The 12535-nt window shown below is 52.6% G+C and overlaps 3 protein-coding genes across 3 annotated transcripts; 2 read left to right on the top strand and 1 right to left on the bottom strand.

Moving 5' to 3' along the window:
- Positions 1-488: 488 nt before the first annotated feature.
- On the top strand, positions 489-1686 carry BDP81DRAFT_134481 (uncharacterized protein). Its single transcript, XM_060581775.1, has 3 exons — positions 489-795; positions 923-1251; positions 1344-1686. Exons 1-3 carry the CDS (start codon positions 657-659, stop codon positions 1578-1580), a joined length of 705 nt encoding a protein of 234 aa, XP_060450097.1. The 5' UTR covers positions 489-656; the 3' UTR covers positions 1581-1686.
- Positions 1687-2323: 637 nt separating this feature from the next.
- Positions 2324-4742, bottom strand: BDP81DRAFT_446372 (WD40-repeat-containing domain protein; the record flags this gene model as incomplete). Its single annotated transcript, XM_060592055.1, has 3 exons — positions 2324-3492; positions 3545-4634; positions 4692-4742. 3 exons carry the CDS (start codon positions 4740-4742, stop codon positions 2324-2326), a joined length of 2310 nt encoding a protein of 769 aa, XP_060450096.1.
- A 1014-nt stretch (positions 4743-5756) lies between these two features.
- BDP81DRAFT_458259 (WD repeat domain-containing protein) lies at positions 5757-7050 on the top strand (the record flags this gene model as incomplete). Its single annotated transcript, XM_060593392.1, has 5 exons — positions 5757-5901; positions 5960-5999; positions 6053-6148; positions 6202-6827; positions 6881-7050. 5 exons carry the CDS (start codon positions 5757-5759, stop codon positions 7048-7050), a joined length of 1077 nt encoding a protein of 358 aa, XP_060450095.1.
- Between the last annotated feature and the right edge of the window lie 5485 nt (positions 7051-12535).

Below are 12535 nucleotides of genomic sequence, written 5' to 3'. Positions count from 1 at the left end.
TACTGGCTAGTGGCTACTACAGTCTGTCTGCCAGTCCTCCCATCCCTTTCCCGGTGTGATTGAGTGCACCCATTCGCATTCACACCTCCACGCGTACGCCAGGTCGACCAGACTCGATTGGACGGCTGCAAGGTGCGAATCCAATGGCACGGCAGAGATGGGCCTTCATGGCCCGGCGGCTGGATCGGTCGGCCGGGCCATCTTCCTGACTTCCAGGTACCTTACCACGCGGGCTCCCATCCCCGCCCAAATATCACTTGGTCTGCCGCCTCCCATTTGCGCCCTCTCCCTTCTTTTCCCTCCTCATCGACTCACCTAGTGCCATAAGAACAATATTCTTTGATCTCGCTGAAACCTTGTTCCTGAACAAAGCTGTGGACTCCCCTCTGCTTGGGCTTGGTTTCGAGAATCTTTTGTTGTCTCAAGCGAGGTTTGCCGCAGACTCACACGAACCATCCGACCAACCAACCACCTCGATAATCTCCAGGCGGGCTTAAAAGCCAGGCACTCAGACAGACAACCAGACAAAAAGGCTGTGAAACAAGAAAGTGTAAATTTGCAGGAAACGGATGCCAAGTGAAGAAAACGAAGGGTTCGCCGTTGGAATATAACAATCGTCGACTTTTGACGGCCACCTTACACAAACAACCGCCAAGATGCTCTTCTCAACATTATCAGCACTCGTCCTCGCAGCGACAGCATCAGCCCACATCGTCATCTCCTACCCGGGCTGGCGCGGCAATAACCTCATTACCAATGACACCTTCCCCTACGGCATGCAATGGAATTACCCATGTAAGTCCTCACTCCTCTGCCATCAATCACTTTCCGTCGCTATCGCCATCGCTCTATCCCCGGCCATCCTTCAACCCTCATCCACTCTATAAGCCAAAGACTCGGCCTCTCTAATCAATCCCCAAAGGCGGCGGCATGCACGTCACCCAAAACCGCACCTACTGGCCCACGACGGGCGGTGCCCTCGCCTTCCAACCAGGCTGGTTCCAAGGCCATGCCCAGGCAATGATGTATGCCAACATGGGCTTCGGCAGCGACGGGCCCGACGGCGGTCCCCTCAACATGTCCTTCCCCATGGTCCCCGTCTTCCAAATCCTCGGCCCCAGCAAGAACCCTTACCCGGGCACCGTCTGCCTCCCACAAGTGCCTCTCCCGGCGAACACCACCGTCAAGGCCGGCGATCACGCCACGATCCAAATTGTCGAGCTTGCTGTGCACGGCGCCGCTCTGTTCTCGGTAAGTCTTCCCTGCCCCCCTACCTCAGCCAGAGAGGGAGGGGAGAGAGAGAGAGAGAGAGAGGCAGAAAGGTACTAACACCGCAACAATAGTGCGTCGATATTGAATTCGCTGAGCCAGGCGACCCGAAAATCGGAAAGGTCAACGAGACGAACTGCTTCAACTCCACTGATATTGGCTTCGGCGACGTCTACACTATCACGACGAAAGAGTCTGGCGCGGGGTATGTGCAAGGAACATCCGCCGCCGCAAGGATGACGACAGCAACGAGCTTCTCTGTCGCTGGGTTGCTCCCGTTTCTGCTCGGTGCGCTCTGGGTCGTGCTGTGATTCAGCTACACGGCCTAAATTCAACGATGAGTTATTTGGGGAGCTTTATGGACGGAATGGATGGATCATACCTTGAGAAAATTTGTACATTCTTGGGAGGCATTAAAGGACGGCGTTCTTTTTTTCTTTTTTTTCTTTTTTTGGAAATGGTGTAATGGCTCCAAATGGCTGTAGACCGGATGTGGTTTTCTCCCTCTTCTATACGAAGTACTTATTCCTTTTTGAAGTAACCCCACAAACGATGCTCGCTCACCGCGATCACAATTTCAGAAATGTTCAAAAACATTAACAGACTAGTCCTCGTTGATTTGGCGTAGGAATGTTGAAATGTTGACCAGCACGTGGTCGTTGGACCCCCTTCGCAGCCCTGTCCGATGATAATGGACATACGGCTACCTTACGCTGGGTTTAGTAACAAGGTAGTCATAACATCGAACGCTTAACTGTATCAGACACCAGTTTGGCCACACTGGAGAACAATATGACATATAGTCTATCGGGGGATCCATTACTCTATGGACGGCGGTCCAAGATGGCCAGCTATTTGACTCTCTATTCGAACTAACCATTTATGCCCGCAACCCTCCCAACGTCTCGCCCCTTCCTCCCGTTTCGCGGGAGCGCCAGCAGGCGCGCAGCGCACTCTTATGACCATCACACGGCCGTCACCCAAGTTATGTTTCTGGGTCCTCCATGGCGCAAGTCTCATTAACCCACATAAATCCCATCACACCCTGAGCCGTTCACAGCTGTTGGAGGGCTTCTTGTCCCACATGCTTCACCCGCGGCTCTGAAACCCGGTCGATAGCCCCCTTGATCCAACCCTCGCCACCCAGACTCTTCACCTCGGCCTTGTTGGTAGAAGCAAACGTTCCCAACGCGACAAGCGCTCGGTAGATAACCTCCGAGTCAGATTGCGTAGATAGTATCTTTCCGAGGGCCTGGATGAGACGTTTCGACTCTTGCCTGGACTTCTCCTTGAAGGCGAGCACGGCGTAGTTAATTAAAGTAGTAGTCGCAGCAACTAGGACATTGCGATTAGAAGGACCAATCGCAGCACCACCAGAAATGCCCAACACACGCTCGACAACGCTTGCTGCAAGAGGAGCCTCCTTCGCGGCTAGCGCTCGACCCTTAGGGGAGCTGAATATGTTGGCAAATGCACGGAGTGCCATCATAGCCGAATTCTCATTGGGCGCGGCACCGTCTGTCGCCTCCAAAGCGCTCGTCGCAACAATCTGGAGGAAAGAAGCACCCGGAAGTGCAAGGTCAGCAGCAAGAGGTGCCGGAGCAACACATCTTAACAGATCCAAGCCAGCGAGGCGCTCGGCATAAGGCCAGTGTGTCACGATCTTGACCGCAAGATCGATGCCTTGTTGGCTAACGGCCGTCGAAGATTCAATGGCCTCCTTGACAGCCTTAAGTATGCTTTGCTCGTTGGGATTCAGGGCTGCGTCCTTGCGACCGGACGAAATCATGTTCGCGTTGATGGTGAGAATTTTGTTAATCATGGCATCATATTTGCCGGCCGTGATGAAGAGGTACTCGGTGTGCGGCAGCAGATTAGGCGCTGAAGTTTCGGACTCGCCAGGGCGATATCTCGACTCCGTGCCGTAAGGATCAGCGCCACCCGAGGGTGCTGACTGGCCTAGAGTAGCACTTTTGGTGTTCTGAGTGATGAAGCCGGCCACGTTGTCCAGGTAACTCAGGGGTAGCTCGTTGTCATTGAGGAACTTTGTCGCTGCGTCGTAAGGATTTTGGGACAGGTTGTAAGGCAGCTTCAAGGGTGGCTTTCCGTCCTCAATATCAACATCAAAAACGTAGTCATAAGACTTGCCATTGTGCTCTGTCTTCCTCCCGCTACTTCCAGCGGAGTCAACCACGGTGCCAATGTTGATCCATTGTTGTTGACCTGTACGTCGTTAGCCATGTATCGGGAAAGGGTGCCTCAAGATCAAACTCACCTTGGGACCATTGGTGGGCAGTGATCAGGCCATTGCCCTCGTTGATCATCTGCACCTGGCCGTCCTTGGTACCCGACCTAGACTGAAGGAACTCGGGACCAGGTAGCTTCTCCTTGTTGATATCTGGTAATTGTTGCTGAGGAATTGCTGAAGCCTTCACCGACTCCTCGAACGCCGAGATGGCATCGGCACTGGCTGCCCGCTCAGCATTGCGAGTAAAGACACGCGCAACACCATCGCTGGCTCCTGTAATGATGTCGCCAGACTCCTGGTTCGCAGCAACAGCCCAGACTGAGATGGCGGGGTGTGTGATGGTCTGAACGCACTCGTTCCCCTTCCATATCCGTACAGTGCGATCCTCTCCGGAGCTGACTAACTCACCCGAGGGAAGACTTGTCAAAGCGTAGATGAAGTTCTCGTGGCCGATTAGCTCCCCAACTTGCTGCCCATTCAACTTCCACAGCCTGATGATGCCATCGTTGCTGGCACTTGCAATATCAGCTCCACTCGAATGGCCCTTGGGAACCTTTGCGAGAGCACGAATAACCTCAGGTGTGTGAATAGTTGACTGTGGTTCGGCGTCCCCGGCAATTGCGGAGGGAAGCTTGTAAATGCGGATGCTCGTATCGGCGCATCCCGTGACTACCGTGTCCTCGTCGAGAGCAAGGACAGCCCACACACTCTTATCATGGCCACTGAGACGAATCTTAGGCTCCCAGGTGTTGATATCCCAGACGATGGCCTGAGCATCCCACCCGCCTGATACAAGGTAGGATCCCTTGGGCGACACATCCAGAGTGCACACGTTTTGGGAGTGACCAATCAAAAGTCTTTCGGCGTTGTCACTCGGAGCAGCTTGGGGTTGTTTGACTTCGACGATGGTATCCTTGCCACCGGAGGCAATCAGTCCATCTGGGTATGCTTCAGAGGGTTGAAGGTATGTGACAGCGTTGACGAATTCGGACGTTTGACTTGAGATTGAAGGGTCGAAAGTCGGAGGGGGCCCAGACGTTTGACGCCAGACTCGTACACTGCCATCTCGAGAGGCAGTGAGTAGTGTTTGAGGAGAAGGAAAGCTGACTGCCTTGACCTGTGGATTGCGTACACATTAGCTGACGAATAGAGCGTTGAAGGTTCGTTTACTTACGTCTGAGTCGTGGCCAGACACCTGGGCGGATAGCTTGAAGTCTGTCGTCATTGCTGCCAATCTGTGATGGAGGTCGGGAAACGTAGGTATCAAAAAGAGTCAGGTTGTGTGGAAAGCTCGCTCGTACCTTGGTAGAAGCCTCCGTGGAAATGTCCGGTGTTGTTTTGATTCGTGGTGGAGGGCGATACCTTCCTTGCCTTAAGTTATGGAGGTAGGGTACCGTCAAGTAGTGTAGGTAGCTAGACGATGACGACGGAAGCGGGAACGCTCCAATGCGCCACAGTGCCTAACGCTCGGCTTGAGGGGTACAAGCCACATCTGCGGGGCCGGCAAGCCTTCCAAGCCTCAAGTCATGGGCGCTTACCTCAGCAGCCCCCTCCCATTAGGTAGATAGAATCCGCGACCTGCACGAAGCAGCGCGGGGTCACCCTGAAGTTCTGGCTGCTCTTGGCAGGACCGGCCTGGTTTCAGGGGTCCATCGAATCTCCTTGACTCCTTCCAAAGTTCCAAAGGAACAAGGGACAAGGTGTACCTTTGTGCCTCCTTTAATGGAACCTTCCATCAGGCACTCTCACGTTTTCCACCTGCTCTTGCAGCCTCTCGCATCAAACAATCGCACCCGACAGAATCCAGGCGCAAATCGGCCTTGCTCCGACTCGGGGAGCCCCCCACTATTATTCCATCCGCGCTGCTCTCCCATTGCTTCTCGCATCCTCCTGCAGCTTTCCCCATCCTCCTTTTTTCTTCCCCTTGATGTGCTTTCGCTCTCATTCCTGGAGCTATTGCTACTGTTGCTATTGCTGCGCTGCTTGCCCTTCGAGGACTCACGCGATCCATCGTACTCACTCCTCACGATATTAACGACGTAACGGCTGTACCTTACCGACTCTCCTTGACTTTTGTTTTTCTTTTTCCCTGTCTTCTTCAACTGCCAATCGTCAAAAACAACAAAGCATCCGATTTGTCGACAACTCGATACCCCTCCACAGCGCAAACATTGCGATTGCGACTACCACGAAAGCAAACAAGCACCTAGTACCTCGAACCTCTCACGTCAACGACGATATGGCCGCCGCTGCCCCTCCCGCTACCGAGAATTCGCGTCAATATGTTCCTCTGACCTGCCATGGTCACTCTCGACCTGTTCCCCACGTCTGCTTCTCTGGCCTTGAGAAGGGAGAGCAATACTACATGATCTCGGCTTGCAAGGGTGAGCTGGATATAGATGATCTCGCGCTGCCAACAGGGGTTTGCTAACCCTGTCGCAGATGGAAACCCAATGTTGCGCGATGGCGTTACTGGCGATTGGTAGCTTCCTCCCAGAACAGTTGACCGCGCGTGGCTGACGAGTGCTCACACAGGATCGGAACCTTCATTGGCCATAAGGGTGCCGTCTGGCAGGCCAGATTGAGTCCTGATGCCTCCAACGCCGCAACCGCCTCTGCCGACTTCACCGCGTAAGTCCTATCACACATCACTCATACTCCGAATCGCGACTAATGACCAGCAGCAAGGTCTGGGACACTCACAGCGGAGAGGTCCTCTACACCCTTCAGCACAACCACATTGTCCGCGCCGTCGCTTACCCGCCTGACAACTCTGAGCTCATCGCGACAGGAGGCATGGAGAAGAGGCTTCGCGTCTTCGACCTCAGCGATTTCGCACCAGATCCCAACTCTCCAGCCGGTACGCCTATCACCGTGCCTGCCTCGGCTGGCTTTGAGATTGGCGAAGGCACCCACACTGGCTCCATCAAGTTCATTGCTTGGACCAAGGATCCTAACACGATCGTCACTGCGTCCGACAACACCCTTAGGTGGTTCGACCTGCCCACCCGTAACGTCATTCGCCAGGAGGTCCTCGACGGCGAAATCAAGTCCTGCGAGCTCGTCTCCCTGGCGCCCGAGCACACTTCTCCCGGCGATATTGGAGGCGGCCTTCCTGTCTTGGCTGTGGCCGCTGGCAAGTGGGTATACTTTTGGGGAGGCCCGCAAGCGATGGACGAACTCAAGCGCTTAGAACTGAAGCACGGCGTTGCTAGCGTTGGCTTGGACCTCAAGGGTCGCAAGATTATCATGGGCGAAGAGCCGGGTACCTGGGCACGAGTCTGCCGCTGGGACGACGCTGGCGAGATTGGTCAGTTGGGGGATCGAAAATTGGACGCAGGATATCCACTAACACGCTATCAGAAACTCTCAAGGGGCACCATGGCCCTATCTGGTCCATCGCCTTCTCCCCCGACGGCAAGCTGTACGGAACTGGCTCCGAGGACGGCACGATCAAGATGTGGAAGAATTGCGACGGGTTCTACGGTCTCTGGCGTGGCGGTGCCCCGACTGCTGAACGTAACGTGGACTAGAGGAGCACGTCTTCCAGCACAGTTTCTCGCAGCGAAGGAAGTGAGGCAATCACTCCAACAAGCAGCAGAGTCTCATCGGGCTCGTTCATGGATGGAGTCTCTCATTTGAGCAACAACTCTGTCACCGAAACACCAGCAATTGCCCATCAGCTGATGGATCGCTTCTTTGCCACGGCTACGAGCAAGGTCGAGGCCGGAATCCCCGCCTCTAGACTCGTTGATAGAGATCGCCACCAGCACAGAACGGAGTGAAGCTCTTCAGAATGCTGGCTCTACTAGTCTGGCTGGTGGCCCTGTGTTTGTGTAGAAAGGTACGCATGAGCAAATCGACAATGTCGGATTGCTTACAGCGGCCAAAGCTTTGAGGATTAGGCTAGATGACTGCCATCGATGGCGGCTAATGTTACAATAAACCGTGTACAATTTAGGTTCAATGACACGACACAAGCTGTGGCTAGTGATACGGCTGTGCGTTATGCCTTTCTGTGGCCCACACTATCGCTAATGCATCACTGGCATCGCTGCTCTCTCTTAGCCGAGTCTCTTTGAGAACGCTGTTTGCCTCAGGAAGGCATAAGCTGACCTCCCGCAGGGCACTTTACCCGAGCTCTTCAAGCCACAAAGCAGGACTTCGAAGATCACTGCCAACGGGCTACCTAATTCTATCATCCTTGCAGTATGCTTTGCAACGCCGAGACTCTGCAAATATCCAATGGGATGAGTGGTGATTTCATTAATCACTATCTCATCAACAGACGTTCTATCTGCTGATCCGTTGAGGGCAACTAGGGCCGCCATCCAAGGGGGCAACTACAAAGCTCCCGGAAGTAAGCTCCGACGTCACTAGCAACTCCTCCACACAGCCTGCCGTGCGCCCAGTTAAACGACAAGATTTCTTGGGCAGGCGACCTTACGGAAGGACAGCGAGCAATGACGTTATAGCGACATAAAACACCTGAGGGGGCTTGGGCGTGGAGCCGCGGACAAGGGATAGCGCTCAGCAAAGAAGATTGATGATGTACTACAAATAGCCTTTATAAGTACCGTAGTAAATAGCAGTTGGAACAATTGATCATCGATGGTAGCAAAAACCAACTTAGCAGAAGTCTCGCTAGCCTATTCCGCAACGGTCAGGGAAGTCATTCCAAAAAGAATGATCGAGTATGCATCTCTCTAGATTTTCCCAACCTTAGTCTCTTTCACCATGTAGCGGAAAGCATGCTTGAGATGGCAAGAGCTATTGCAGACCACTATATCTTTGAAGATGACTGCCTTGGTCTTTTTGGTGCTTGTCACGAGGGCTAAGTTGACTTATTCAACAGAATTAGCTTCTACACTTGCCGAGATCATAGATTACGCGACAAAATCGACATCACTAGTATTCAACTAATTTACTATTTCATAGCACTCTATCCGATCTCAAAGTCCTTACCAACCTCTTCCAGCATAAGGTAACGTAATCCTCCCCACTGAATGTTAAACGATGCTTCATTTTGTGGCTGGGAGGCTTCCTCCGTTACCAGCTTAGAGTTATAGGTTTGAGTAATGAGTGAGGAGAGAGCTATACGTCTCACTTAGTTCCATCCATATTGGTATTCAACGTATTCTGAATCTGGCAATCTACCCAAGAGCGACGCTGGCGAACTCGTCGCGATGGCTTCCTGTCTACCGAACTTCATGGATTTGACGTCAGATCTGGGATGGGCCATGAACGCGATCATCTGAGGCCTGACTTGACGCCCCTGGTCGCCCGGTCAGAAAGCCCTCGTTCAATACGGATACATGCCGTCCGTAATTGCCGGCCCGAGAGTGGGATTTAAAAGATCTTTTAGTCCCTAATTCTCATCTACCACCGGCGCGGACTCCGAGGCTTGCGGGCTAAAGCTCGTGCAGTTTGGTCCAAGTTGAGACTATGGATGCTAGTTCCCGAAACTCAAAAAACCGGATTCCGAAGCACGGTGTTACGGCCAGCTAGTCGTAGGGGTAGTTTGCAGAAGTTGAGGCTGCGGAACTGGTAACAGTAATCGTAGTCGGGGATAGCTTCAGGGAAGCTATGTCTGTCAATCGTAAGGGTAGGTAAGGCTTCGGTGATCAATCGTAGTCTTGTCAAGGTAGTAGCTGAAAGCGGATGTTAATCCTGATACGAAGTTAATTGCTGAAGAAGCTATGGAAAGTCTGTCCTAGAGCCCAGCTCGAGTCCATCCTATATACAAGTCCTGGTCCTGAACATATCCCTTGTCAATGATCAGTCCCTCTGATCGGGTGAGCGCTCATTGTTCCTGTATGAGCGCTTATTACTTGGCATGAGCGCTCATGGCCCCACCATGGTCGCTCATGTCTTATCTTATCATCACGTGATTTGTACCATAGTTCTTCCGTTCCGTGAGAGGGTGCCTAGTGTCCCTTGTCTCCTGCTGTTGGCCAAAGCAAGCATTGATTTCTTGTTAGGTTCTGCTAAGGGAGCCTCTCTTCTATGCGAATGGATAGAGGAGACCAATTTCTTTTCCGAAATTTGCCCGAGTCATTGAACAGGAACGTTAGGTGAAGACGGTAGCCTGTAATATAGTTTAGATTAGTATAGACCATGTCGGCATAGCGCCCGGCACGTCCTTTTGTTACCAGACGTTAAATACATCATCATCATCATCATCACTTGTCTCCTGCATATGTGGTGTGTTGTAACCGCCGCGAGCCTGCGGGGCAGGCCCTGTTCTTGTGTTACAACCCAACATGCATAACAAGGCCAGGGGGCCCGCCCCACAGGCCTGCAGCGGCTATCTACCTGATATACGCAGAGAATCCGGGAACTCAGGTGACTCCTCATGGAACGGAAGAACTATGGAACAAGTCACGTGACGATAAGGAAAGTGAGCACACGATAAGGTGATTACAGTGATCACCCAAAGTGAGCACACGATAAGGTGATCACAGTGATCACCCAAAGTGAGCGCTCACCAGTATCCACTTAGTGATCACCAACGAACATGGTGACCAGGCAACAAAGGATATGTTCAGGATCAGGACTTGTTGTGGCAGGTGCAGGTGGGTCACGTGAGGCAGCTCCTTCACATCTCGGAGCTGCCCCACCTACACCTTGCCCAGATATCCAGCCCAGCCAGCGCTCAGCTTTTCCCATCATCATCATCAGATCCAATACAGTAGTATTGCCTCCACAGGTTATGAGCCCAGCGTTTTGCCCAAAGCAACCAATCCAGGCCATCTCAGCCCCCACGAGATGCTCGCGAAAGATCTCAATCTTGACGAAGCCCATCACGTACCGTATATCCACCATATCCGCACTTTCGGCTGCGTTGCCTATCTCCACCGCAAGGGGTCATTGCAACCAGCCCGCGCCAACAAGATGGAGACAAGAGCCATCAAGGGATATCTCGTTGGATACGACTCACTTCACGGCCATCTCTTCTACGTCTACGTACCTCAAAGCCACAAGGTATACCGCTGCCGCGATGTTCGTTTCTATGAACAGGGCAAGCACCAGGACGAAGACAATGACCCAACCATTGATCACGATGCCATTTTTGCTGATCCAGACACCAGCACCTCATCTGTTGAGTATGAAGGAGCACAGAAGTCGTCCAGCACTCCTGACCGCCAGGACGAAACCACTGACAACAAGTCTGCCGAAGAGGCAACTACCCAAAACCCTCTTCCAACCCCTGAACCAGACAGCCCTATTGATCAGCAGATGTCTGCTAACATGACTGTTCAACAGCACGATACTGATACATCTTTCGATAACGCTATCGAAGAAGCTATCCAACAGGATATAGATGAAGCAACTATAGTAGTTGCCACAGAAGATCACGATCTTCAACCTACAACACAACCAACTAGACGAACTCGTCAATCTCGCCCTCCTCCAAGCCAACCAAACAGAGCTTCAACACGTGAGCATGTCAGAAACTCACAGGGCACTTGGGTCAAGAAGAGGGGCGGTTTCAGCGGTTGCTCTCTCCGAGGCAACACGTATGCCAAGTCTGATGGTTATCAACAAGCCTATGTCAGCCTTGACACAGTTGTGTGGGAAGACAACCAGCCTCCAGTATTATCTGCCATCGCCGCTGCCGCACTCGCTGGTCCAACCGTACCTCGCACTTTCAAGCAGGCCAAAGAGGGTCCTGAGTGGGACAAGTGGCAACCTGCTTTTGATAAGCAAATCAAGGCGCTACAGCAAGCCGAAGCCTGGGAACTCGTTGACCCTCCAACCGGAGAAAATATTCTTCCTGGCCAATGGATATGCGATATCAAGTCTGACGGCAGATATCGTGCCCGATGGGTTGTCTGTGGCAACCACGCGGTATCTGACTGGTCCGCTGAACAATTGTACGCAGCTGTCGCTAATGCAACCTCTATCCGTGTTTTCTTTGCTGTTGTTGCAACCAAGACCTACATCGCAGAGTTATTCGATTACGACACAGCTTTTCTTCACGCCTCTATCCCGGACGATACCAAGGTGTACGTCCAGCAGCCCCATGGCTATCGCCAAGGAGACAAAGTCTGCCTCCTCAAGCGTGCCCTTTACGGCCACCCCATGGCACCTGTATGGTGGTTCAACAAGATCAAAGGTCACATGACTGACCTCGGTTTTCGAGCTATTGAAGGCGAAGTCTGCCTTTTTATCCATGACGAGTACAACTGCATTGTTTTGATGTATGTTGATGACAACGTCATCGCTGCTCCAGACCGGAACACTATTCGCAAAGTCAAGGATCTCCTTAAGTCATTTGTCAGCATGAAAGAACTGGGAGACGTTCAGAGATTCCTAGGTTACGAAGTCTGTCGCAATGAGAGAGCCAAGACCCTCCACCTATCACAAGCCGAATTCTGTCGCAGGATGCTTCAGAAGTTCGGATACGTGGACCTCCATCCAGTCCGCACACCAATGGATCACAATATCGTCGCCAAGTGGCCAGTTGAGTATGAACCAGTTGAAACTGACCGTTGCAAGCTGTACTTGCAAATGACAGGCTCTATTAATTTCCTCTCGACCGGTACGCGCCCCGATATAACTTACGCAACTAGCAAACTCTGCGAAGCCAACAGCCGCCCTGGTGAGCACCACTTCGCAGCAATCAAGCACCTCATGAGATACCTCACTGGCACAGTCGACCTCGGCATCACCTTTGACGCTTCTATGCCTATTGATGACCTCGGACTCCATGCTGCCAGCGACGCGGCCTTTGGCGACTGTCGCCTTACCCGAGTGAGCACTGGAGGATACGTCGTTATCCTTGCCGGTGGCCCAGTGATATGGAAGTCGAAGAAACAGACTTACGTCACAACCAGCTCCACGGAAGCTGAATTCATTAACCTTACTCCAACGGGACTTTCGGTCCAATGGGTTCATAAGCTGCTGAGACTTCTCGGCTGCACTCAACCTCGTCCTACGGTCCTATTTACTGATTCCCGCAACGCGCTGATCAACGTAACGAATCCACTAAACCAGGCGCGAACCAGGAACATC

The sequence above is a fragment of the Colletotrichum phormii genome, assembly GCF_030913505.1.
Source record: "Colletotrichum phormii strain CBS 102054 chromosome Unknown BDP81scaffold_3, whole genome shotgun sequence".
NCBI lineage: Eukaryota > Fungi > Ascomycota > Sordariomycetes > Glomerellales > Glomerellaceae > Colletotrichum > Colletotrichum phormii.
Note: the sequence above shows the minus strand (reverse complement) of the source record. Positions and strands in the feature narration are given on the sequence as shown.